Source organism: Tamandua tetradactyla, chromosome 1 (genome assembly GCF_023851605.1).
Source record: "Tamandua tetradactyla isolate mTamTet1 chromosome 1, mTamTet1.pri, whole genome shotgun sequence".
In the NCBI taxonomy this organism is placed as follows: domain Eukaryota; kingdom Metazoa; phylum Chordata; class Mammalia; order Pilosa; family Myrmecophagidae; genus Tamandua; species Tamandua tetradactyla.
Window position 1 is genome coordinate 184,880,881 of NC_135327.1, and position 26,092 is coordinate 184,906,972.

The window sequence follows — 26,092 nt, forward strand, 5'->3', positions numbered from 1 at the left end:
CCCAGGAGGCATTTTCCTTCTTCATCTCCAAAGGTTGATGGCTGGTGGACTCTGCTTCTTGTGGTCATGTCATTCTGCTCTGCTCTCTCTGAATCTCTCATTCTCCAAAATGTTTCCTCTTTTATAGGACTCCAGTAAACCAATCAAGACCCACCAAATGGGTAGAGACATGTCATCACCTAATCCGGTTTAACAACCACTCTTGATTAAATCACTTCATCCAGGGAGATGATCTGATTACAGTTTCAAGCATACTGTGTTGAGTAGGGATTAGTCTACCTTTATGAAATGGGATTTTGATTAAAACATGGCTTTTCTAGGGAACATACATCCTTTCAAACCAGCACAAGCCCCAAGCTTTGCCTTTTGTCTTAAAGCATGTGAAAAGATAAAGCCCACAACCAAAGAAATTCATCTTCCTATTTCTCTAAGAAATATTCCATGAAAAGAATCAGTCTCATGCTTCCTGCTGAGAACAACACTCTTTTTATATGATGAGAAGACTTTGTGGGTTCTTCCCTTCCCCTATCAGGTCATAAGCTGCTTGAATAGTGCTGCATGCTAACTAAAAATCCTGACTTCAGGGTGAAATAAATTTGAGTTTGAATTCTGGCTCCGGCAACTATATGATACTTAGTCTCTCTAAGCAATGCGAGGAATTGCAAAGACAATAGGAGTCAGTGATAAACTGAGCACATATTAATAAAAATGTGTTTTAAGAATTATTATACCTTCTTAAAAAATGTATTACATGCTCATTATGTGCCAGGACTGTTCTAAGCATTTTACACATCTTAATTCATTGTCCTCTGAACTCGGACATCACTTGGTACCATTTCAATGGCATTTATCTCATGATAAATATCTTGGAGTGCAGCTGTTTTTAGTTCATTTCCTGTATCCCCTTTGGGCTAAAATCTCCATGGAAGCAGTGCCGCTTCCTTTGTTGAATACTCCAGTTGTTATTTTGCTTTTCTTTATCTCAAACTTCAATATGGTCCCCTATAAATTTGACGTATTGGATTTGTGTTCTTCCTGCTAAAGTAACATAAATTAGAGTCAAGATCTTCTTCCTCCAACAATCTTCAAATGTTGGGAGATGATCCCCTTGCCCTTCTTAATTATCTGCTTTCAAACTAAATTCAGCTCAATAAATACTGATTGGCAGTGTATTGTGTGCAAGGCATTGTGCTAGCACCCAGGACACAAAAACTAAAATGTGTCTGGACTCTCTCTGTCCTTAAGGACCACCCAGGCAAGCAGTGAAGGCAGACAGGGGCTCAGATGAGTGATCAATGCTGTAAACAGAGGGGATTGTGGTACACAGAGAAAGGGAGCTTCTCTGTGTACCACAATAAGGGAGCTTCTCTGTGTTGGGGGTCAGTAGTGTCCCCATGGGGCAGCTGATGCTTGGGGCTGAAGGAGTGTGCCAGTTTGAATCTATTATGTTTTAAACCAAAAAGCCATGTTTTAATCCTGACCCAGTCTTGTGGGGGAAGCCATTTCTTTTAATTCTGGACTCAATACTGTAGGTTGGAAATTTTTTATTAGATTATATCCATGGAGATGTGACACACCAAATTGTGGATGTGACCTTTTGATTAGATGGAGATGTGACTTCACCTATTCCAGTGGGTCTTGGTTAGTTCACTAGAGTCTTGAAAAGGGGAAACATTGTGGAGAAACCTCAGAAATGACAGAGCTGACAGCAACTTTAGAGCATAGCTGACGCAGATGCTGACACTTGGAGCACAGAGAAACAGATGTTTGGAGATGCTTGGAGCCCAGAAACTTTGCCATGATATGTTAAGCACTCCAGAACCTGGAGAGAGCCCAGGGAAGCCTAGAGAGGAAAGCCAGCCCCAGAGAACCAAGTGAGGAACCCCCACAGGAACAGAGGCTGAAAGTAATGGAGCCCAGGAACCAGGGGCCAGTAGATGCCAGCCACATGAGTACCCAGCTGATAGAGCTGTTCCTGACCTATCAACCTTCCTTGAATTAAAGTATCTTTTCATGGATGCCTTAGTTTGGACATTTTTTATAGGCTTAGAACTGTAAACTCGTAACTTATTAAATTCCCTTTTTAAAAGCCACTATATTTCTGGTATATTGCATTTGGCAGCTGAGAAACTAAGGAGGGACAGAATAAACTTGCCTTGTTGTTATCATTGCCCCTCAGAGGCCTTTTAATGTCCATCTATCACCTGAAATTCGTGCTCCTAGGCCAGGAGTTGGCAACTTTTCAAAGGCAGTATGCCAAGTCTTTATTTATTAATTCTAGTTTAGAATTTCTCATGTCATTAATTCATTTCAGTTTTCATATATCTCTGTGAATAAAGCCAAAAAAACCCTTTATTCTTAAAAAAATGCTTAAACAGCTTTAAGTAAAGTTAAAATATAAATCAGGTATGATATTCTACCCTCCAATCTTCCCCTTGGGGAGGAAGGAATGCCAATAGTTGCATCCTTACCACCAGCACCCTAACAAACCCTAGGGATCCCATGAAGATTCCACTGTACTCCCAGGCTACAAATTATTAGAATTAATGATTAATCAATTAAAATACCCCCCCAGGTCAGCTCTTAACAATTACAGACAAGTTGCATTGAAATCACATTTCTTAGAAGTCTCTGTGCTGCTTCCTTTGCTGGATACTCCAGTTGTTATTTTGCTCTCTCCTTTATCTCAAACCTGAATATGGTCCCCTATAACTTTGACTTACCGGATTTGAATCCTTCCTGCTAAAGTAGCGTAAATATTTCAAGATCTTTTTTTTGGTCCCTGAGTTGGTATTATGGGTAGGGGAAAGTTGGAGAGCAATTCTTTCCTTACCTCCATTTAGGGCTTGTGAAGTGGGGAAACTTCCCTCCTCTCTTTAGAAAGATACAGACTCCACTTCTTAAGATACTTCTCCCAAAGGGAGGAGTGACTTCTCTGATTGGTGAGTTTGGAAGGGGAAGCTTTGTTTGTGGCTCCTCACCATCTGGCCTTTCTTCCTTGCTCACTCCTCTAAGTAGTCAACATTCCTGGGGTTAAGGCCTAGGGCCAAAGACCCAGAGCAGCTTTAGGGGCCAGTTTAGAGGCCTATTGTTCATTTTCTCCGGCCCACAAGCATATGTTAGCATTTCTGGGTGAGCATATCTGGTCTACAGACCCAAATGTTCTCTTAGGCAACTCATCCTAAAATGTAAGCCTTGGGAGAAGTATTGAAGAGCTTGATTGGCACCATGGGTCAAGGTAAAGTTGCAAAACTCGCCTTTTCAGTAATAATGGTGGTGTTTTTATCCCTGTTTGCCTACTGTGATTCTGTGCTTATTAGATTTTGAATTCACAAAGAGCATGGAGGAAGAGAAATGAATAGTTACTACCCCCCAAACCCCAGGAGGATGGAGCTAAAAGGGTTGCTAGGTGGAAAAGCATTCACAAGCCAGTAGGGTTGAAGGTAAGTTGTTGAAGGAAGAGGAGGACAGTTTTGGTAGGCTGAGGTCCATGCTGAGCTTTACTAGGTCTCTTCTGGTCACCAGTTTACCCTGTATGTTGCGTTTATTTCCTGGCCTGTTGGGATGCTACAATGAGTGTCATCAAAAGAGATTTGGTGGGCGGCCACAGTAGCTCAGCAAGCAGAGTTCTCCCCTGCCATGCTGGAGACCCAGGTTTGTTCCTGGTCCCTGCCCATGAAAAAAAAAAAAAAAGAAAGAAAGAAAAAAGAGAGAGAGAGAGATTTGGTACTTTGCTCTTGATTCATTTCCTTTCTTGATTTCTCCATCCTACTCCTTATGGAATATTCCTGTCCCTCTGTCTTAGTTTCCCAGATGCTAAAACAAATATCGTACAATAGGTTGGCTTAAACAACAGGAATTTGTTAGATTATAGTTTTGAGGCTAGGAGAAGTCCAAAATTAAGGTACCAGCAAGGTGATATTTTCTGCCCAAAGACTGTGGTATTCTGGGGCTGGCTGCCAGTGATCCTTGGATCTTTGGCTTTTCTGTCATATGGCAAAACACATCCTCTCCTTTCTCTTCTGGGCTCTGATGATTTCCAGCTCTCTTCATAAAAGGATTTCTCCACTAATAGGATTAAGGCCCAACCTCATTCAGTTGGGCCACACCACAAATAATAAATAACATCTTCAAAAGGACCTATTTACAATGGTTTTACTCCCACAGGAATCGATTAAGATTAAGAACATATTTTTGTGGTGGTGTTTTTTTTTCTGGAGTACATAACCCTCCCTAGAAAGATACTTTCCTAGGTGACACAAACAGTAAGTGAAATTATGTACAGCTGTTTTCCTAGTTCTCTGAAGAAGTTAGCACTAAGATTTTATTAACTGGGCCATGAGTCTGAGGGCACTCAGAATCTCCTTGAGCCATATTTGACAATGTTGAGTCTCTTCTCCCAGTCTTACTATCTGGTTAACAATCTCATTTAAACACCACTGCGTGCAGAACCCTATTGGAGAAGAAGAAAACTTTTCTCCTTACAATGCTTACACTCTAGCAGGGATGCATGAACATGAAAATAGCAGGAGTTTGAATCCTTGTTCCTGCACTCACTAGCTGTCTGATCTTGGGCAAGTTACTTAACCTCTCTATCCATCACTTTCTTCATCTAAACCTGTTAAGATTGTTTTGAGGAGTAAAAGAGTTACCATTTGTAAACCACTTGGAACAATGCCCATTTTACTACAAATCTTGCATATATGTGCTTGATCCGTACATAACTATTTATGTGTTCAGTGACCCTGCAGTGAAGTGACAGCATATAAACTCACTTGGGTATAGGTTATTATCTCAAAGAAAGACCAGGGCCAAGCTGACAAATGTGCCAGGCATATGGAATCATAGAGCAAACCAGGTGGCAGCCTTACCTAATCTTTTGGCTACCACCCCAAGCTTCTTCCTTTACTAATTAGCATGGCATTGGCTAGGATCAGATAGGGCAGAAGCCAGAAAGATTTCTTTCAGGAGTCAATTTCTTTCAGACACATAAACACCTGGGTCCCAGTCCTTCCACATTTAAAATCAAGGCAATTTAGAACAGAGCCTCATATGCACATTGAAAAAAATAATCATATCTAATGGTCTCACTCACCAGCCATTCTGTGCATGTCAGGAGGTGAGAAATAGCATCTTCTCTCCAGGTGATTCATGTTGGACAAAATAAGTAACAGTCAGTCTTAGAGCAATTTAGAAAGAATGGCACCTTCTTTCCTCAGTACTAACTTAGCTGGAAAGGAGCTTTAGAGATCGGATCCTACCCCAGTACCTCTGGATTGAGGGGATCAAGGCCCAGAGAGAAGAAAGGATTTGCCCACTTCATGAGAAGAGATAATACTGGAACCCAAGTTTTCTGATTCTTGATTGAATGTTCTTTCTATTAAACCATGGCCCCATTCTGTTGCAGCTCTCCTGTTGGGAAGCTGATGCATACTGACATGCTACAAAAGCCCTGAATGGTTTCTAGGTAGATTGGAGATTTTTGTATTATTTCAAGCACTGTTCACTTGCAAGGAAACCCAAGTCAAGATTGTCCTCTGCCCTAGAGTTTCTCAAATTTTACTCCATGGGCCATTTTTGTTTACCCAGAAAGTATTGGTCTATGAAGAGAAGGCTATAAAAGAGAAGCAGGGGCAGAAAGATGGCAAGCTGTAAGTGGTTTTACTCTTGGAAGCTCACTAATCACAGCTTGAGAATGTTAGTTTCTGCACAGCTGTAAATGCCTCTCAGTTTAGTTAAGAAGCCAGTTGGATTCCACTAACTCGCAGCTTGAACCTAGGCCCAGATGGATTGGAAGCTGCAAAGATTCTCATTGGAAAAGATGTGAAACTTCACTCCAATTCATTTCCCTTCTAGAACTCTCCTTCCCATCCTGTATAGAAAGCTCATAGCCCACCAAAGACTACTTACCTTAGATCTCCCCATCTCTTTGTTCCATGAAACATAAAATATCCAAGGTCAGATAGCTAAAAGTGGGGTGGCCAGTGAGTGCTTCCTTGGGGAATTTTTTTTTTAAATGAGGGCTTTTGAAACAGGCAGGCTGGATAGTTCTCCAATGTTTCTGCAATCAGATATTTTGAGGCTTTATAGCAAAATAAAATATTGACTCTGTCACTTATGCTTTGAGACATTTGGCAAATTATTAGACTTGGGATTGCTGTGTGAATTATAGAATCTGTATACTGTATTTCTCTGTTAATATTTATACCTGCACATATACATAAGTATGGATATAATTTCCATGGCAACATATATAAATTATATAATGTATATTTGTGTAACACACATTATATACATATAAAATCTTACAGTAACCCCAAGAGACAAAGAAGATTCACAAACTGAGTCTTGGCTTAAGACAAGTGCCTATTCCTGAACTAATCATTGTGACCGCAGAATGGCTTCCCCATGAGAAAGAATGCTGGTGTTGTTTTACACCAAAAGAGGAAAGAAGGGAAATGCACTGTACAGGTTAAAAATAATAGAAACATAGCTCTCATCGTCCCTACTTAGAGATGTTTAATAAATGAGTATGGTATGACATTCAGCACACCTCTGTGTTCCAGAGGCACGACTCCAGTATTCAGCAAAGGTCCCAACCCATGGTGCGCGACAATTCCAACCCTTCTCTTGGAACCAGTTCCTTTTACCCATCCTGGTTCAACCACAGATTTCTCCACAAACCCAACCCGCACAGGGAACTGGAATCTCTCTTGAGCTCAGAGATGAGTTCCATTAACAAGGAGGGTCTGTCTCAGAAGTGTATTTTGAGACCTCTCCAAGTTTCGTTGTTCTGATTCCAACAGAATCCACAAAATAAAGGGTCCTGAATTAGCACTTTCTCTGATCTCTGTTGAGAGTAATTACTCTCTAGTGCCTCATTTACCCTGGGATGGGACAGGGAGAGGATGGAGTGGGTGATGGAGATGAAAACTGCAACCACATTTTTCTTGTCCTTAAGAACGATTTTTTTTTTCAACCTCACTTAAAGCTTTCCATTTCTAATATTATACCTTACATATAGGAAGCAATTTTAACTTCTCTAAGCCTTTTCACATTTATTATTATCATTCTTCAAAATAATCCTGCCGAGAGGGTATTATTCCAAAGCTGAATTTCTGCAAAAATATAAAAGCTTCCTGAAACCCAAAGTACCCACTGAAACACAAGGTAGGCACATATGTGTACAGGCGCACACTGGCACAAATACCTCAGCAACCACAAAACTATTTAAGAAGACAAGAGGAGGCTGGGAGGACCAGGCATAATATCTGTTTCCCTCTCCTCTTGCTTTCGAAGTCCATTTTTTCACTTACAAACTCTGTAGACTAGAAATTCCACTTCTTCAAGTGCTATAGGTTTAATGCTCAGTATTGTGTGTAATACAAAATGAGACACCACTAACATAACAGCTCTCGAGAAAGTCACAGTCTAGCTGAATACTAAATAAAACAGAACAAGAGGAGGACCCTATAATTAATTGTCCCATTGCTCATCTCAGACCATAAGAGTTTTAGGGATTCAGAGAAAATGTGAATTGTCTTGTGTTGGGTTGCTAGGGAAGGTTTCTTGAATGACTTGGGACTTGAATTGGCCCATAAAGGATACCTACAAGGACTCTGTGTAGACTGGGTGGAGGATGGAAATGTCAGACTCCAGTCAAGGACTCTGGACAATGGCACTTAACCTCAGTAAATTAGTAACCTTAGTAAATTCCCATTATAACAAAACACTTTGAAAGCTCCATCAATGAAATGCCCTCTTCCATTTGCTCTGTCCTTTAGAAGTTTCACGAGTCAGTAAAGGCTCTATCTTTAGCAAAGAGGCGCCAAAGGCACTGATCTTGTGATCAAATCTAAATGTATGCCCAGAAGATGAAATGTGTTGATGTGTGTTGAGTGGGAATGAGCACAGACATATAGGTGACAGGGATTAAAAACCACCTGATACCCAGCAGCTATTATTCCATATTGCTATGTCGAGATGCCTGTTCTAGCTACAGGTTAGTCATAAAGTCTAGAAACATATTCTTATTTTATCATATATTTGAATGTAATATTTATAAGCCATTTATTATATATTCACCTGTGTTTTAAGATTTGATAACTACCCTGGAGATATGTAAAAGCCAAAGAATAAGACTTCAGATTATAAGATAGGAATCTCAAAGTATTCTCTTTAGAACTGACACCAGCCTATCTGAACCAGTCTCCTTGGTTGCTTGAGTTGGGCTGTTCCATTCCTGTTCCATAAGCATACCTAGATGTGGAATAGCCTTGTAATCTTATAGACACAGCCTCAATAATACAAACCACAGCTTGTTTCGGAGGCATGACTTCCAGTTTCCACCCCTGGCAGTGTCTCTGCCAGGAGCATTTGCACAGTTTGCAAAATAATGATTTTCATCCTAACCTGGGGCTCCAGCCTTTTCAGGGTGCTTCTCTCCCTATCACATCACCACCCCCTGCTTCATCCCAGCCAATCCCTAAGGTACCTTTGATGTAAACCCCTCTGACCTGCCTGTTGACTGCTGATGATGCAATGGTGTGTAATTAAACAGTGATTTATATTCCATGCAGATCTGAATAAAGCACTAAAGTGCTCCTGAGAGCGAAATGCTGCTGAGGCATTTAATCTAAGCAAAGGAAGGGTTTACTACACATCAGTTTCCAAGGATGGAATGTGCCACTGCTAAAGTAGGAGGGATTCTTTTACTCTTTGCTGATTTGCTTTTTTACAGAAGATGAAAAAAGAGGTTAAGGAGCAGTGTCTTACAGAGACACTTGGGCTGCTTCTTCTTCTCAGCCATCCCTAGCATGCACACTCACATGGTGTTTCTGCTGGGAACGCTTTGCTGCAATCTTTGGGCTCTTGTTAGAACATAGCAGCAGGGGGAAGTGTCGGGAAGAGGGAGAGGCAGGCACCATTCCTCACTCCTAGGAACAGAAAATGTCAGACAGATGGATTTCTGGCCCGAGAGAGCTGGAGAAATTATATTCCAGTGAAGTTTGGGGCACAAGTTGGTCACATAAGGAATAGATATTTGAGAAAAGGCCTGTACACACAGTATGTAACTGTCCTGGACCCCCGTGACAATCTTTGTCAGAACCTCGGTTTCCTAAGAGATGACTTCTTGAATTAGTAGCAGCATTCCTGCTGTCAGCCTGAGGCCTAATTTTTGATGATCTTTCTCCACGAGGCCCATAGCCATGGCATTACTGATGTGGCTTCTCGGGCAATACCTAAAGGGAATGGAAACACATGTTCTACCAGTATTTTCTGTGTATGCCAGTGCAGTAACAGCCACACAGGAGGCACCATCTTGTCTGCCTTGTGCACCTGCAATTAGTGCCCAGAAGTGGGCTGGTAAAGGAATTAACACAGTAACTCTGAATATCAGCTTTAAAATATCTTAGTAATTAACCTTTTGGGTGGCACTGTGATAGAACCATTGCTGGTTTAATGATTAAGTGTTTCTTGATGAAATTTCAGGTTCACAAAAACATTACCAGCTCTCAAAATCATGCTATCCTGGCTGGGAATTTCTTAATATTAGCAGCACCCTCCCAGGATCTGTGTGTCTCTGTGTTCCCACTGGGTTAATGCATTATGTTTTCCATAACTGATAAGCAGGGATTGATTGATGTAGTCGTTGCAGTACCACAAATTGCACCAGAGCTAAGAGCACAGCTCTGAGGAAACTATTAGGTAGAGTGACCAATTTGTCCCAGTTTGCTTAGGATCTTCCAACTTGAGCACTAAACGCCCCACAGTCCAGGCACCCCCTCAGCTGATACAGTTCATCACCTAACTAAGGCAAGAAAAGCTTTGAAGGGATAAGTCAGAAACTTAAGGAGATTTTGGCATATGGGAATAGGAGAAAAGGGTTTTACTGAAGGTTTGTATATGGCCGGAGAGTACCTTTAACACATTGTGTCCCTGGAAATGAGGAGGTGAAAACAGGAAAGCAATAACATGAATTCACTGTGCAACAGTGATAATTCAAATCAGAGGAGCACACGAAGTTGTCAGAGAGCTCATAATATGGGATGAAAAGAGAGCTGGTGAACCCCCAGTCTGAAAAGACACATGGAAGATGAGAAATCCCTGAAGGAGACTTAGAGGGGACATCTAAAGAGGTGAGAGGAAGCCTGGATTGAGGGACAGCTTGGAAACCAAGGGAAAAGATATCCAAGGAGGAGGAAGGAGTCAAAAAGCCAAGAGACTAAACCTAGGGAGCAACTAATATTTGGCAACCAGAGAAATATTAATTAGAAATGGCTGCAATGAGGAGGTGGATGAAAAAGCCTAATTTGGTGTAGGAATGAGGAATTGGCAGACTGGGCATGAAAAACTGTCCTCTCTTTTGCCCTCACTCAATCTTCAATTGTCCCTGAAGTGGAGGGGAAGGGAGGGGGCAGCAGCACACCCAGAACCCTGCAATGGCCTTTCGTTTTCCTGGGGCTGTCAGGGACAGACACAGGAGTGACCAGAGCAGGGGGGCAGATTGAAAGGTGATATCTTGAATGTAATTTCTGGCCAAGCTTCACATGGGGGTGTTCATCAAAGGGAGTAGATGCTATGTGCTTTTGAATAGCCAAAAGGAGACATTTATGTTTACCTAACTCATTACAGCCATGCCTCCCCCCACACAGGTGGAGTTTACAAATAGGAAACAAGAGATAAGGGATCTGGAGGATGCTGCTCCTTTATGGCAGGAGGGATTGTTAGTATGAGCTCTCAGTCCACAGCTACTTGGGGTGGTGCCAGATCACTGGATGTTCTGAGCTCTGAGGTTTGGGAAGGAGAGTGTCCTGGCACAAAGAGGGTAATGAGTCTTCATTTCTCCTTCCAACCAAATGCGAGTGACTAGTCACAGCTGTCTGGAGGGTTGGGTTGAGGCCCCTTCCCAGACCAGCAGGGATGAGGGTTGGGATTTATTAGCTATTTCTGCCTTGGGCATGGACTTGCAACTAATAGAGCAGCCAGTGCACTTTGCTTTCCAAAGAGTAGTTACTATAATGACAGACCTTAAGGTCCCCTGGCAAAGTAGAGGAGGCGAGTTTCTGAAAAATGTTTAAATCACCAGAATCCTTTCTTCAAATGGAATTTCACAGAGAAAATAGATCAAAGTAGAGCTATTCTGGCTGAAGAGAGAAGAGAGGGCTAGGAATTTCATCTACCCCCATTTCCCAGTGGCAGCTACATGAGACACCTTAGTGAAACAGTTTGAAAATCACTGGCAGAAGGGCTACTTTAGGAGAAGATCAGGGAGAACCTCTCTGAGAGGATGACGTTTGAGATAGAAGAAGGCCATTCCAGATAGAGAGAACAACAAGTGTAAAGGCCTTGAGATGAGAAGCAACTTGGCTTGTTTAAGAGTCAGAATGATGTCGAGTATGGCTCCAGTGTAGGCAGGAGGTGGTCAGGGTGAGAAATGAGGCCAGATAGGTTGGCACTCTTCATATGAGGCTGCATAGGCACGTTAAGGAGTTTGGGTTTTATTCTGAGTGTGGTAAGAAGCCATAGGAGAGTTTTAGCAGGATAGAGTGTCAGAATCTGATTAAATTTTTAAAATATCACTCGCTACTATATAGGAGCAAGAGCATAAGCCAGGACATGGTAGTTGATGTGTGGCCGATGGAAGCTTGGAATAAAATGGCAGCAGAAGGTATTTAAGAGTTAAAGGGACAGTAAAGTTGGTATGTAACATTACTTCTCATTGGCTTGGAGACCTGAGGCAATGGGGCACAAGGTGAAGAGGGATGCTCTCCAGACCAGTGTCCTCACCTCCTTCTCTGCTGTGGAAGTCCTATTCATCTATCAAGACCTAGCTCGCTCTGGGAGAGGCCCTCACTGACTCAGCACTTATTATCTGTATCAGAGTTGCCTTAACTTTCTGTAGCATCCATTATTTTCCTAGAGATTACTAGGCTTAGAAGGGACCTTAAAGTCATCTACTCCAGTTCCCGGATTTTACAGATGAGGGGACTAGAAGTTCAGAACTGATAATAAATTTGGGACTCCTAATCCCCAGTCTGGTGCTGTTGTTCACTTCAATCTCATCTTTTCATTTATGTATGTCTCCTATCCCCTAGTAGATGATAAGCGTTTTTTTTTTTTAGATTTTTGTTTTAGATTGAATTAAAGATTCTTAAGGGGAGGAATCATGTCTTATCCTCCCTTTTATATCCCTAGGATCTAGCATAATGATTGGCATAAACAGAAGTTTAATAAACATTTGCTGATTAGCTGTTCTGCGTATCAGGAGTTCACTGCCTTGGGAGTCTCCTCCTCCCTCCACCCCATCCTGGTGGAACTTCCGCCCTGCTCCAGCCTGGCCCTGCTTCCAACCATCCACCACCACTATGGCAGCTGAGGCCTGGTGCGTGGTACTTAAACCTGACACTTCTCAGAGCCGTATCAGGAGTGCAGAGCAGAGCCTCAGGTCCAAAGGGAAGGGGTTGGGGATAGAGTTCTTTTCATGTAATTCCTACACTATGACTATGATTAGCATTGGAGTTTGACTGGAATTGGGCCCAAACCCCAAGCCATGGAAGAGGTGGGAGTTGTTATTAAAAAGAAATGATTTGTGTTATTGCTGTTGTCTTTCTGGGATCCTCACTTATCAGTAAATGCTCATGAGAAATAAAATGACATTCTAAAGACCTATCCTCAGAGGCCATGATCTACTCCTGAGCTGGGGGAGAGGGGTAGGGCTTCATATTTCTCATAGAATTGACTGCATATGGACTCTTCCCTGAGCAGAAGTCTTTGTACACATTTCAGGTAGCTTTCCACAGCCCTGTACCTGTTGTCCAAAGTACTGCTGTGCCTTGGGTACATAGAAGGAGACTGCAATTTTCAGGGCTGTGATATCTATTGCCACTCTTTAATTGAGACATCTTTTCTGGTTGAGTCATTTAAAATCTGTATTTGGTTCCCCACAGGATTCCTCTAACTCTGATGCAGGGAAAGTCTGCATCCCCACACTCCCCTGTTGGGCTCCAGTCCACAGGTCAGAGAGTTGGGTTCATCACACTAGACAGGCAGGGTTCTTGTCCCATCTAGCTCTCCTTTCTCCCCCAGTCCCCAGCACTGAATCACTGCTTTGCATGGGGCACCACTCAAACAATGTTTGTCAAATGACATTGTTATTTAAATTGTCAAAACTTGGTGTTAACTAACATGGCAGCATATTATCCATTCAGTACACTTATGGATATCTATTAGGTGCCTGCATGTATCCATTTCTAATTATTAATATTCATTTTCAAATTTAAATGTATAAGTGAAATACCTAAAAATATAAATCTTGCTCATGACAGAAAACAGTAGCATATGGGAAAACGAACAAAACCTGTTCCAACTCTTTCCTCTTTGTTATGTGGAATTTCCTAACGAATAACTTAGATAGCTTGCTTAAAAGGGAAGTTATCAGTTAAGTGAGTCAGACAAGTTTTTCCCTTCTATGGGGATATTAACAAGAGCTAAAAAGCAAAAGAAATTTTAAAAGCTTCCAAAGCCATAGAACAACTGACCAGACCTCAAGTCAAGAAGCTCCCTGTTAACTCCATTAATATAACTTAACAAGATTTTTGTTATCAAAGGATTGGGCCATTTCCAACTGATAGTGACCTTATCTCTTCATTCTCAGTTTATCAACCATATCTTTTGTGTCTTTTCTACCTTACTTGTAGAATACTGACATTAAAATATTGGATAGCAAACTTTCCAGCTATTGGCACTTGGGAAGATCAAAATTTCCATGAGGTCAAATTTCTCTCCCAGAACAAATCTCTAGACTTAATCAGGAGAATAATACACTTTTGATGGGAAGAAATATCTCTAATTTTTTTAAAGTATCCTACGTAGATAGAATTTATATCAAGTCCTTGAGTGACTGCAACCATATTCAGAGCTTCAATTTATAAGATGATGTCTCAAATCTAATTCTCTAGTTTAAAACTATTGCTCTCCAGCTCCATGTTTCTGAGTACCTTGAACGTCCACGAGCAACTCAAATTTGAACTCATCCCACTGGCCAAGCACCTGCACATTATTTCCTTATCCTAAATCTAAATTTAGAAAATGATACCATTGTACACCCAGGTTCCTAAGCCAGAAATTGAAAGCATAAACTATTTGGAGCATAAGCAAAACAGCTTTGTTAACTGATTATTTGAAATTAAGTCCCCAAGGGCTACATTTGGGATCACTGCCCTAACCCACCCTGAGTGATACCACAGAATTCAACTTGAATCTAAGTGTACAACAGGAGGAGTCCATGAAGACACCCACCTTGCCTGACAATAGTCTTAAATAATATGGTGGTTAAGGGTACAAACTCTAGCACTAGCCTGCCTCAGTTTGGAGCCTGTCTTACCTGTCTCTAGCTGTATGATCGTAGACAAATTATTTAACCTTCCTGGGACTCAATATCCTTATCCATAAAATGGAGATAATAATAGAACCTACCTCATAGAGTTGTCACAAGGATTAAAGGTTTAATACATGTTAAGCACACAGCACCTAATTAATTTTAGGTTGATTGCTGCTACTAAAGCCAGAAGCTCATGAGCCTGGGATTTGGAAGAAATAAAGTTGCCTTTTAAAGAAATGTGGCCATTAGGAAGCAAGAGATTTTACGATAAAGATAAAACATACCTCCTCATGTTCTCTTCCCTTAAAAAATAGGTTCTCCTTCAAGCCCAGCCTTTCCAAACCATACATACTTCTTCTTCTACAAGTATGTATGACAGATACTTGCTGTCATAACAATGGTTACATAAGGAACACAAAGCACAACAAATATTGAGAAGAAAAAACCTCTTGAACTAATTTTAGGTACATCCAATATCTCTGTTGGTTAAAAATGAGTTTACAATTTTGTATCATATAGAAGCTCTCATAGCAGCATTCTCATTGGCGGTTAATATGTACTTTTTTTTAAAAAGAAAATCCCATCATCAAATAAGTTTGTGAAAAACCTAATAAAACTAGGTTAGACAAGCTAACTTATGTTTATATAGATTACAAATCTTCATGGATGATAAGTCATATGCAAGGTTTCCCAGAATTACTTGACTTCTTTTTAAAGGAGTATCTTATAGAATTAGTGTTCCATGGAAAACCCTTTGGGAAATGTCATATAAGGAAAAGAAAGAGATTTCCATGATTTGGATGACTTGTTTGTGAAGGAAGTAAGGAAAACCCAATAAGATGTTATATCTAAGAGAGAAAAGAATAAAAATATTTTTCACTTTAAGGAGGTAGCAAACAAGAATGTTTTCTGTGTCTCTAATAAAACAGTCAATGCATTTTGAATGGCTTAGAAAAATGAATTAAATCATCTTCTGCCACACTTCATTCTATATGATATTTATTTAGTATTTTCCCAAGGAAGAAACCCGAGTTTGTCCAAGAAATGGAGAATTATTGGCGGAGAGAGGAAGCCATGATCCCTTCCAGATATTGATCTTGCTAGCAGGCTTTTCTTACCTGGTTCTTCTCACTTTTCTTACTTAAATTGAAAATGTTAATAATCCTCATTTCTCTCTTTCTTCTTCCCTTTCCTTCTCTATTACCCTACCCTGTTTTTCTTCCCTTGTCCTCCAGGAACCTTCTGCATCATTTCACTGTGCACCTGTGTGGCTGGGATCAACTTTGAGCTGTCACGCTACCCTCGCTACCTGTATGGACTTCCTGATGACATCAGCCATGGCTATGGATGGTCCATGTTCTGTGCATGGGGGGGCCTGGGCCTCACACTAATCTCGGGATTCTTCTGTACCTTGGCCCCTTCTGTCCAACCTGTCCCGAGGACCAACTGCCCTAAATCCAGACCTGAGAATGGGACAGTGTGCTAAAAAACAAACAAACACACATATATATATATATAAATATATATATAATATACATATATAAAACAAAACTAAATCAAGATGATGCTAGTGCCAAGGCAGAGTTGAGTTGGCTCAGGCACCCGCATCTCCACCAGACTTTATGTTGCCTCATCATCAAGATGGGGAAAGCATACCCATCATGTGGCTCTTCCATCATTTCTTAACTTTTGGCTTCATGGTTTCTTGAAGACAGAGTGAACATTACCACTCGTGATTGCGACTCAATTCCTGTCACTTACAAGAATGGGGTGGTGAGCCGGGAAGAGACAGTGTGGCGGTTGTCCAAAGCAGCACAGATGTAGAGAATGAAATGTCATCCATTGGGCCAACAGGAGAGGACACCACCCCCCACCAACCACATCACAAAGAAACAAAGCCCTTAGTTCATTGAATGTAACCAAATCTTGGAGGCCATTTTCAGAACCACTTCTTTTTCCTGCTCTTCCTGTTCGGATTTCCTTCTTGGCTCACCAACTACACACAAGAAGTGGAAGAGAAAACAAACTGAAAAGGAAGTTTCTCTTTGCTGTCAGACTTTTGGACAAGGTTTTAGAGGTGGGAAGGGGGAGAAAACAACGTTCTAAGAGTTAAGATCTGCATCAGTAAATGGACGCTTCAGTGGATGCTCAGAAAACCCAGTCTTATCTTCCAGCTGCCTTACACCCAGGTTAAACAAGAGGCTGCCCTGCCCTAACTCCCACCTGTACCCCCTGGGCAGCTAGGAGCCTTGGAGTAATGCTGTGATATATGTGCGTGTATGTGTGTGTGACTACTTTGGATGGTTTTCCAATTTTTTTTCTTTTCCACCTTTTAAATGGAAATATTGTGTTATGACTGTTTTCTCCATCATTTATGGTTGTTTCATGGGCCAGGATGGAGCGAGGCTCTGAGTCCTAGGATGTATAATGAGGGACAGATCTTTATGGCTGCCAATTCTGCAGCTACAGATCCATGCAGTGTGTGTGTGAGTGTGTGTATGTGAGTGTGTGTGCATGTGGAGGATGGTTTCGAGTGTGAGGTTTTATCATTTGGTTTGCATTTTTCTATTATTATTTTCAGTACAGCTCAGATTTCCAGAGGGTAAAACCAGGAACAAAACCACTGGGACAGGGGACCCTGTGGTTCTTCACATTACAGTACAGGTCTGGGACTCCACAGGATTTAATCCTCTAATTTTGGAAGTTCAAGACACAGCTGGGCACAAAAGCCATGACAGAAGAAGTGAACAAGGCTCAGAATGGAGAAGGAATGTCATCTCTGGTTGCTGTTGTACAAGTATGTATGCCAAACAAGACCTTTTCACTCCCCCTTATTGGAAGCTGTCCTTTGTCACTGGACATCTACCCCTTTCATATGGGTGAACTTTGTACAGATGAAAGAAAATGGGTCACATACAGAGAAAGCAGCTCCACTCCCATGGGCTCGAGTTTGTATGATATCGTGTAAATTAACAGAGAACTCTTAACTGTTTCCATCTTCCTCCTTTTCCTCTTGATATTCAAGGCCATGAATCCCAAAATATCATCTTAGTGGCTGGCACCCAAACAGAGGTGGAATAAATACACCACAGCGTCTCAGGCTCATTTGAGCAAATTGGGACTGCAGGTGTTGGTGAGCAAAGACGTCAGCCAGAGAGTTGTGAGAGCCATAGGGTCCAGAGTCTGCCAGAATGAGTGGACAGGAGCAGCTGATAGTTACCTTGGTGACTCTCCTGGTGCTGAGCAGCCCTGGGGAGGCAAGGAAAGAATCCCTGAACTGGTATAGCTGTGTATCAACCATGTAGCAGAGAATTCAATTGCTTCATAGATAAATATGCTTTGGGAACTTTGCCAACCACTCAGCAGCTTTCCTTCCCACCCACGCATTCTATCGCCTCTACCTGTCTTTCAATACATCTTCTTAACAATCTCCACCTTTTCTCGTCTGCTTACCACTTACCTTCCTTCTTCTACCCACAGGCCACTGGGCTTGCCTCTTTATCTGCTCTTTTTTGACCATGTGTGTGTAATGCACATCTGGATATGGCATCAGGTGTGTATGAATCCGCTTGAATGTGGCCATCTATATGTGTGTACTTCTTGAGTGCTTTTTGGGCAAGTTTGTGTCAGTGTGTATCTGGATGCAGGTGTGAGCGGATTGATTGCTCAAGAGTTCCTTGCCAGGGCCACTGAGCTGCTTTTGCAAAAGGGTCTTGTGTATGGGTGTGCTGAGAGATGGGGTGTGATGTGTGTAGTAGGAAATGCTTTAGCTTCCAATTGAGGGTCTAAGGATTATTTTTAAAACAAAGGATTTATTCTATAAGAAGGGAAATCATTTTCAGGAAAACCCAGTTTTACAACTGTACAGGACATTTAAAAAAATTTTTCTTTGAAAACTTACATCTCCCTCTTAAGGGGAAAGACACACTTGGGCTTGAGGAAGAGTGAAGAGAAGTATCTCAGATTGAGAAGCCCCGTGTCTTCATTCCAAGTGTCTTGGGAAAAGCTCTGCAGAGGCAAGGAGAGGCAGGTTTCTATAAGCATCCTTTTTGGGCAGAGGGTTTGTCTGTGACCACATCCAAATTTCAACTGTTTTCCAGTTGCAGGAAAGTGTAAAAACTCTTAATGGGGCAATTTGGTATCAGCCATCGAAGCTTTCCTTCACTAGCTGTGTTTGAGGATTCTGGCTCACAGACCTATCATTGCATATACCTTCTTTTTAAAAATTTTTAGCTCATATTTGCCATAAATAGATCATCGATTCTATCAAATTATTTTTCTTTTTGACAGGGCTTACTGCATCTCCTTGAAACATTGAGCATCCCTGAAACGTTATGAGGATCCCTAGGGAGGAAGTAACATACTGGGTTCAGCTCGCCATCAGCAGAGCAGGGCTTTGAGTTGGCCTTTAGCAACTCAAATGGGGCCAGATTGGCACAGATATGCATGCTTTGCTGTCTGATCCTGCCTGGTACCAAAAATAATGCATAGCCACATGGCCAGGATGGAGGCCCTGCACAGGTGACAACCCCTGACAATGGGAGAACTGCCAGGTCACCCTGATCCCTCTAGCATAGGAGCTTGACCATGGATTAAAACATGCCACTCGAAGCAATTATCAAAGCTTTCTTACTTGGAGGTGGCTAAGGAAGAAAAAAGAAATAGAAGGAGAAAAAAGAGAGGTGTCTCAACTTCTGCAGCTCTTTAGTTCAGACCCTGCTAACTCCAAATTAAAGTAGAACTCAACCTTCTAAGGTGATTTAAGAGTCTGCGGCTTCACTAAAATTCCAACCCCCCATCCCAAATCAAGACTGTGCTCATGTAAGGTATGTGGCCATGTATGTGATTTGAACTCTATGTGTGTCAAACTTGAGCATGTGGCCCATTCAATTTTTATTTCCTTCCCCATTAGATTAGGGATTCAGGAAAGTGAGGAGTCTACCCAGGAAAGAGGTCTCCTTTCTTTCTTCATTTTGGGAGTTATGATTTCCTTTTCTGTTTACTTCTCTCTCTTACCTCATTTCTACTTCATTTTCCATCAACTTTGATCAATTAAAATAGTTAAGTATTTCTTCTCTAGAGAGGCTTATAAACTCCAAGTACCCCCCTTATATGTTGTGGCTATAGATTTCATAAGAAAGTCTGTAGTTCCCTGGAATTAAGAAATAAAAAAATGAAAAACTGTGACTATTCCAGCCTCAACCCTCCTCTAAGCCCTGTCCTTTCAGCACTCTACCCTTTGAACACAGACTGCACAGCTCCACTAAATCAAGGCAAAAATTTTCTTGATCACATGTCCATATATAGCACACCAGGCCCTGGTGCCATTCTGGTATATTCCCTTGTAGGTGGTGAGTTGTTCCATCTAGAAATGCTTGCTTTTTGTTTCATAAGGAAAGGGGGTATTCTGAGACTCTGAGATGGGGCCATGTATCTTATTTCTTAATATTCATTCACAGTCCTGTCAAGAGGCCTAAAATGAAAATCCCATATGCAGCTGTTCTGATTTAGTGGGAGGGTGTGCAGCTTGGGTCTCTAAAGTTGACCATCTGAGTTAAATTCGGAGTAATGAAATCAAGTACACCATTCAGATGCATTTAGAATGGACTCTGCCTTCACCTGACTTATTCTTAGAATGTTAATGAACTAATTTCCAAGAATTTGGGGGAAGGAGTGAGAAGAAATACTCTCTGGTCATTCTTCCATGTTATTTATGTTAGATACTTGGTTTATTCTCTTAGCTAAGGTGAAGCTATGTTTTCTGAAAATGTTGCCTCTGCTCCAGGAACTAACCTTCCCAGTGGACACACACAACTCTTTCTAGGGAAATGTGATGAGTCATGGTGAGAGGTAATTTTATCACAGATGGAAATAATTGGCGCATCCCAGTCAGATTGTCTTCTGTACTGTCTTCCAGCTGGTATATCATAGAGTAAGGGATGGTTTTTAAACAAGGCCACCAGAGTTCGTGTGCATAAGTGATTCTGGTGTCCCTCAAAGCAGTTGGCTTTTGGGGCTATATACGCCTCCTTCCAGAAATGTTGCCAGTGCAAAATGTTTTGTAAGCATTATTGTTAGTTCTTGGAATGCATTATTATTGGCTATTGATTTTTTTGGGGGGGTAATGCATGCTCACAGTAGAAAATTCAAATACAAAAAAAAATCCAAAAAATGGTTCATAATTCCATCATTCAGAGGCATCCACAATGGACCCAGTGTTAATGGTGGTAACCCCAAAACTTCCCCTCTCAGTAAAGTTGTCTTTGGGTTGGCAGCTGGGGCTAGGAGGGCAAAGTGACCATGAGATCACACTGGTCTGCAAGGAGCTGACTCTGTAACCTTGGCAGCAGAAGCACAGTGCTCTGAGCCACCAAGGAAAGCAAAGAGACCTCTGAAAGCTCACAGCCACAGGGATCAGGGCTACAAGATTTCTACTTTGGGATTTCCTTTTTACATTTTTTTTGGTGCCATTCTTATCTAATTTTAGGTGTAAGAGCACTGAAGCCAGAGGAACTCACTAATTAAACTACACTTGTATAATGCAATTACTGTAAATTTCATCTCAGCTCTGTTCTAAAATGATTCATGACTCTGGGCACTGTGTCTTCGCCATACTTGAACTTCCTCATCTACAAAATGGGGATGGTGATAACACTTTACCTCATGCTATATTAAGGGTGACAAAGAAATTGCAAAGTGATTTGCAAACATGAAGTGTCATATAAATTATGCACTATTCAAATTATCCTGCAGCAGCAGGGCCCTCAAGTAGTACCTGGAACTGAATTCTTCCATCTAGTTTCTGTGCCTCACTGATGATAGGATCATCCAAGTGAGGTCATCTTGGTTCCTGAGCAGGTGTGTGTGCCTATCCAACTTAAGAACCTGGAATTCTATTCCTTCGTTCAGGTCCCCCGAGAAATTGGCCCCTTAGTTTATTTTGCCCATTTCCAGGTTTCCTTTCCTTTATCCAAAACCAGTTTTGCAAAGGGTGCTCTTGATCTCTCTTGTTTATTCCCAGAGATGCTGGAATGAGTCTGGGGCCAATAGCGTATGTACACTAAAGCAGTTAACTACTAACTAAGATACATGGTCAATAGCTTATTATTATTATTGTTGTTATTGTTATTTTTTACCATTCTCCTAACATTATTTCTAGTTGTACATGCTCAAGTGGTGTGAGCAAATCATATTCTGAAATATTTTAATGAGCTTCTAAGTTTATGGTGAGAACAATTTTCAGAGAGCTAGGATCTTCTTTCTTGCCCATCAGTAAAGCCAGTTGCTTCATCAAAAGCATGAACTTCTTATGGGAAGTCCTTTGGATGGTGCACTCACTAGGATAGGATCTGGATGTGATCCTGGGAGAAACTGAACCCTAGGTTCTAAACAAGAAAAGAATGGGCTTCCAAAAGGGCCTTCCCACTTTCTGTTTTGCAGTTGATGAGGTTTCAATGTCTGGTGAGACTTTCTCTAAGGGAAGTCCGAGTTACTGTTACCTAAAAAGACTCCAGCCATTAATGAGGCAGCATCCCAGCTATAGCGGTGTTTTTTTCGGTATTGAGAAACCGAAAAGTGGGTCATAAACATGGAGATTCTACAACAGTAGCCTAAATCTTGCATCTCTTTGACAGCCTCTGCAATTTCAACTCCTACTTTTCCTTCCCAAGGACTAGGTGTTACTCTGTAAAAAACTGTCCTTCTCTCCTCTCCTTTCTCCCATTTCTCCCTCTGCTAAGACTTTCCTTTCCTTTCTGGGTTACCTGTAGACTCTTTCTAGTCTGTATGTATTTGTGTGTCTGTGTCGTGGTGTGTGTGATGATGCCTTTCACATAAAGAGCTTTCACTAACTCATTTTCATACTCCTTTCCCATTTCTACCCTCGCTGTGACTGTTTTGCTATTCAAGACTATCTGTAAAAATGTATAAATAAAAGTGGAAACTGAAAATAAAGGGGAGGGAAGTTTAGACTAAATAAATGCAATGATGTAGCCCTCAGTTTTCTGAGGACTTTAGTGGACTGCCCTAAAATCCTGACTTTGGGTGGGATTTGAAGGGAGGGAAGCCATTGGCACAGGAGGTTTTCTTTTTTTTTTCTTTCTTTTATTCTTCTGGTTATTTATCTGATAGTCCCTAGTGTCTGCTCTGGAACTCTCTGTTCTAAAGGTAAAATGTATTTTCCAAAAGTGAAAGAAAATCGTGAAGGTCTGAAAAGTGAAGGTCATCACAAAGGTCAACACAGAGACCTGATTCTGGGGTCACATAAGTAGCTTTGTCATTGGTTCACTTTGGGCCTTGGGCAAGTCTTGTTACCTCACCATGTTTCCACATTCTCTCAGCCAAATAAGGAGAAGGAGGGGCTTACAGGGCTTCTCGGGGCACCGAGTCTCTTTGTCCATTCTGCTGCTATTTTTAAAGAGGCTTTGGATCTATGCTGGAATGTGCTTACCGCATTGAGAGAAATTGAGAGTTTTCCTCCCTGCTACTCTTGTCCCACTCTTTAATGCCTCAGAAAGTAACCTCAATCTAACAGCCAGTTTGTACTTTTTATCTACCTTTTCATTCTCAGATGCCTTTTCCCACCCAATTCAACTGTCTCATTTTACTGTTTTTACTGGCACAGCTTTGCTGTGATGGGATAAGAGTTAGGATCAAAGGAGAAGATGCGTGTGAATTGCTTTGCAATCTATGACTCAGTCTACAAATGTGGCTATGATGTCAGAAACAGGGAGTCTGGCTAAAAGATGCTGCCAAATAGGAATGGAGAAGGCTGTGGCAGATGGTGGGGTAGAGGCAGTGGGCAGCAGATGTGGGCTGGGAGTGGAGATCAGATCAAGGAGCATTAAAAAAAAAGAAAAGGAACCTTGAGTAAGTCCTTCTGGAAGGGGAGATGATGGAATCATCCTCAGCATGGCAGTAAGGAGGAGCCCAAAAGGCAGTAGAGATGACTTAACAGAAGGTAGGAAAGAGGAGCAGGGAATGGGTAATCCTAGAGCACAAGGAGTTGCCTCCCCCAGGACTGAGAAGACTAGCTGCACCAGAGAGGGGACACACACCAAGCTTGGCTAGTGACCCAACTCAGCCCTGGTCATAGGTTCTTTCATTCCAAATCCTCCTCCTCTCTGATGGTCCAAGAAGACAATCTCTGGGACCAGCTTCAGGAAAGTGATTTAGACCAGCGCTGTCCAAAATAAATACAATGCAAGCCAGAAAGAAGCCGCTTTTTTTTTTTTTGAGTCAAAACAGGTGAAATCATTTGAATATATTTTAACCCAGTATATCAGTAAATCAAAAATGTCCTCTCAACGTGTGATCGATATTAAAAAATTACTGCAATATTTTAAGCTCTTTTTTTTTTCTAACAAAATCCTTGAAATCTAGTGTGAAGTTTTACTCTCACAAAACGTCTCAATGCAGAACAACGACATTTCCAGGACTCAGTAGCCGCACGTGGCTCCTGACTGCCCAGAGGACAGCATAGATTCAGGCTCTTCTGAGTCACTTAGCCTCACTGGAGTCACTTAGGTCATGTCACAGCTGACAAGGGATGGAGGACAGTGTCAGTCTAGAGTAGAAAGTACAGGGGTGACGTCCAGGCTGCAGTCTCATCTCTGAAGTTCTGCTTCATCCACTTTGAGGGGCAGACCACTGTCTGCGAAAGCCAGAAAGTGAGCTGGATGTCACCCCTGTCCCAAAGGGTGTCAGTGCCGGAGGCCAAAGCAGAACCCTTTCTTCAGCCACAGAACATGAGTTACCACTCTCCTCTGTCTGGCTGCCATCATGCCACAGTGGGGAGGGGAACAGACAGACCTCTTTGTCGAGTGTAAAGATCTCCACCTCATCTTATCATCTGGACCAGCCACCTGCTAAGAACTTCTCATAGAAATTTGGAGCATTTCCTCAAACATTGATTTCCTTAAATTTGTACCTTACCATTAAATGATAAAAAGAGATATCCTAGGAAGAGCCGTGCCTACAGGCAGTTTGGGTTTCCTAGGATGTGGCAGTAACAAGTTCTGTCCCTACACTGGGACTCGGTCCACCCTTGCCTAACTCTCCTCCCTGCCCAAAGACTTTCCTTAGGTTTGAAGGAAATCTCTTTTGCCCCAGGGAAATGATAAGTAGTTAGACCTTAGTGCTGAGAACAGAATAAAATGCAAGCAACTAACCCCTGGGTATTCTCAAAGCATTTCAAAGAGCCAGTATGGCAAGGTTCGATTCATTTAAGATATAACATTCTGAGCCCTGTGTTACAGAGTGAAAGAAAATGAGCTGATTTGGTGAGTATATTTTATATATGGTCATTAGATAGGCACCATAGCTGACGAAACTCTCAAACACCTGGAGTGTTTATGGTCCGCCAGATTATTGCTCCGTCAAAATAAATTTATTTACCTTTACTTTAATTTGCATAGTGCTTTCTGATAGGTTAGTCAAGGAGTGGTGTGTACTGCAGGATTCTAACAACTCCTCTACCCTTGGAGGTAGCAATTCCTGTGGTTATTGGTGCTAAAATAAGATTAAATATTATGTTAATTTGTTCTGATATGATGTGAATAAATGTGTTGTTTAACCTTAACAAGAATGCTACATCTTATCAGATCTATTGTACTGTCTGTTCCTTCTCATAATTAATTAATTACAGGAAAGGTGATCCAAACCAGATTTTGAAATTATTGTGATATTCTGAGAGGTGAATTTAGCAGGGAAGTGGGAGGGGGGTGGGGAACGAAAAGGGAAATTGCCAGGTTCCTGCGACTTTGAAAGGACTGAAGAAGAGAGAGCGCGTTTGGGGACTTCACTGATACTGACTGCATCTTGCAATTTTCTTTTTCAAATTGGCAGAAATAATTGTATTTCCATCGATTGAAGAGAAAAGTGTCTGGTAATTAATTAAATGACTTGTTCATGGAAAAAAAATAAAAATAAATAATCTGTCAGTTGTGGAATGTAAACTGATTAAACAATTAAATAAAGAAGATCATGTTGTGTGTTTTAAGCAATTGTGTCTGCTTGGGGGAAAGGGATGGGATGCACAGTATTTAATGGAGAAAAACTTTTTTACCTCAGATTTTGTATAGAAAAAAATAGTACAACTCTTTTATAGACAGCAGGCTGAAAACTCTAATCCTAAAGGAAATAGAGAGTAAAACAATTCAATCATGTGCAGGCCAAAGGTATGTGCTTTTAGTTGGGTGAGAGGAAAAAATAAGTGAGAAGGATTCAGAAGAGAAAAAGGAGGAAACTATTCTTTTGCTGGCATTAATAACTTTTTTTTTTAATAAAAGTTTTATGGGATGCTGGGATTACTAGTTTACATTCTAGCTCCTCAACCTATTTCCTAGCTATCGTGAAGAGAGATATGTCTCCCACAGTCTTCACCATCTCTGTCGGTGACTTAGAATCACAGTTTTATTTTACCTATGTACCTTTTACATTTTCCTGGCTTATATCTGGTGGGAGGCATGGACTTTTTAAGTCTCTGCCTAATATATGTGGAAAAGTAATTAGCTGAAAGTACCTGGTACCTGGAGGCAGGTGGAACTGGAAGAAAGAAATGGGCAGCTAGACAGCCGGAGTCACACCCAGACCATTCCAGACCCGGCTGATGCAGCAGTTGAACTTGGGACACAATAGCTGCTGCTGTTGCCCTGGGGACTATATATTGTTGTCTCTGCTGTCACCTAAACCAGGATGAATCTCCATGAC

The 26,092-nt window shown here is 41.5% G+C and overlaps 1 protein-coding gene across 1 annotated transcript in view; it reads left to right on the top strand.

Annotated features, from left to right (window-relative positions):
• Positions 1 to 25,382, top strand: part of TMEM178B (transmembrane protein 178B) — a 388,508-nt gene extending 363,126 nt beyond the window's left edge. The window contains exon 4 of the mRNA XM_077147874.1: positions 15,619 to 25,382. Within this exon, the coding sequence (XP_077003989.1) occupies positions 15,619 to 15,869 (251 nt within the window). The 3' untranslated portion in view covers positions 15,870 to 25,382. The remainder of the gene's footprint in view (positions 1 to 15,618) is intronic.
• Positions 25,383 to 26,092: the final 710 nt, after the last annotated feature.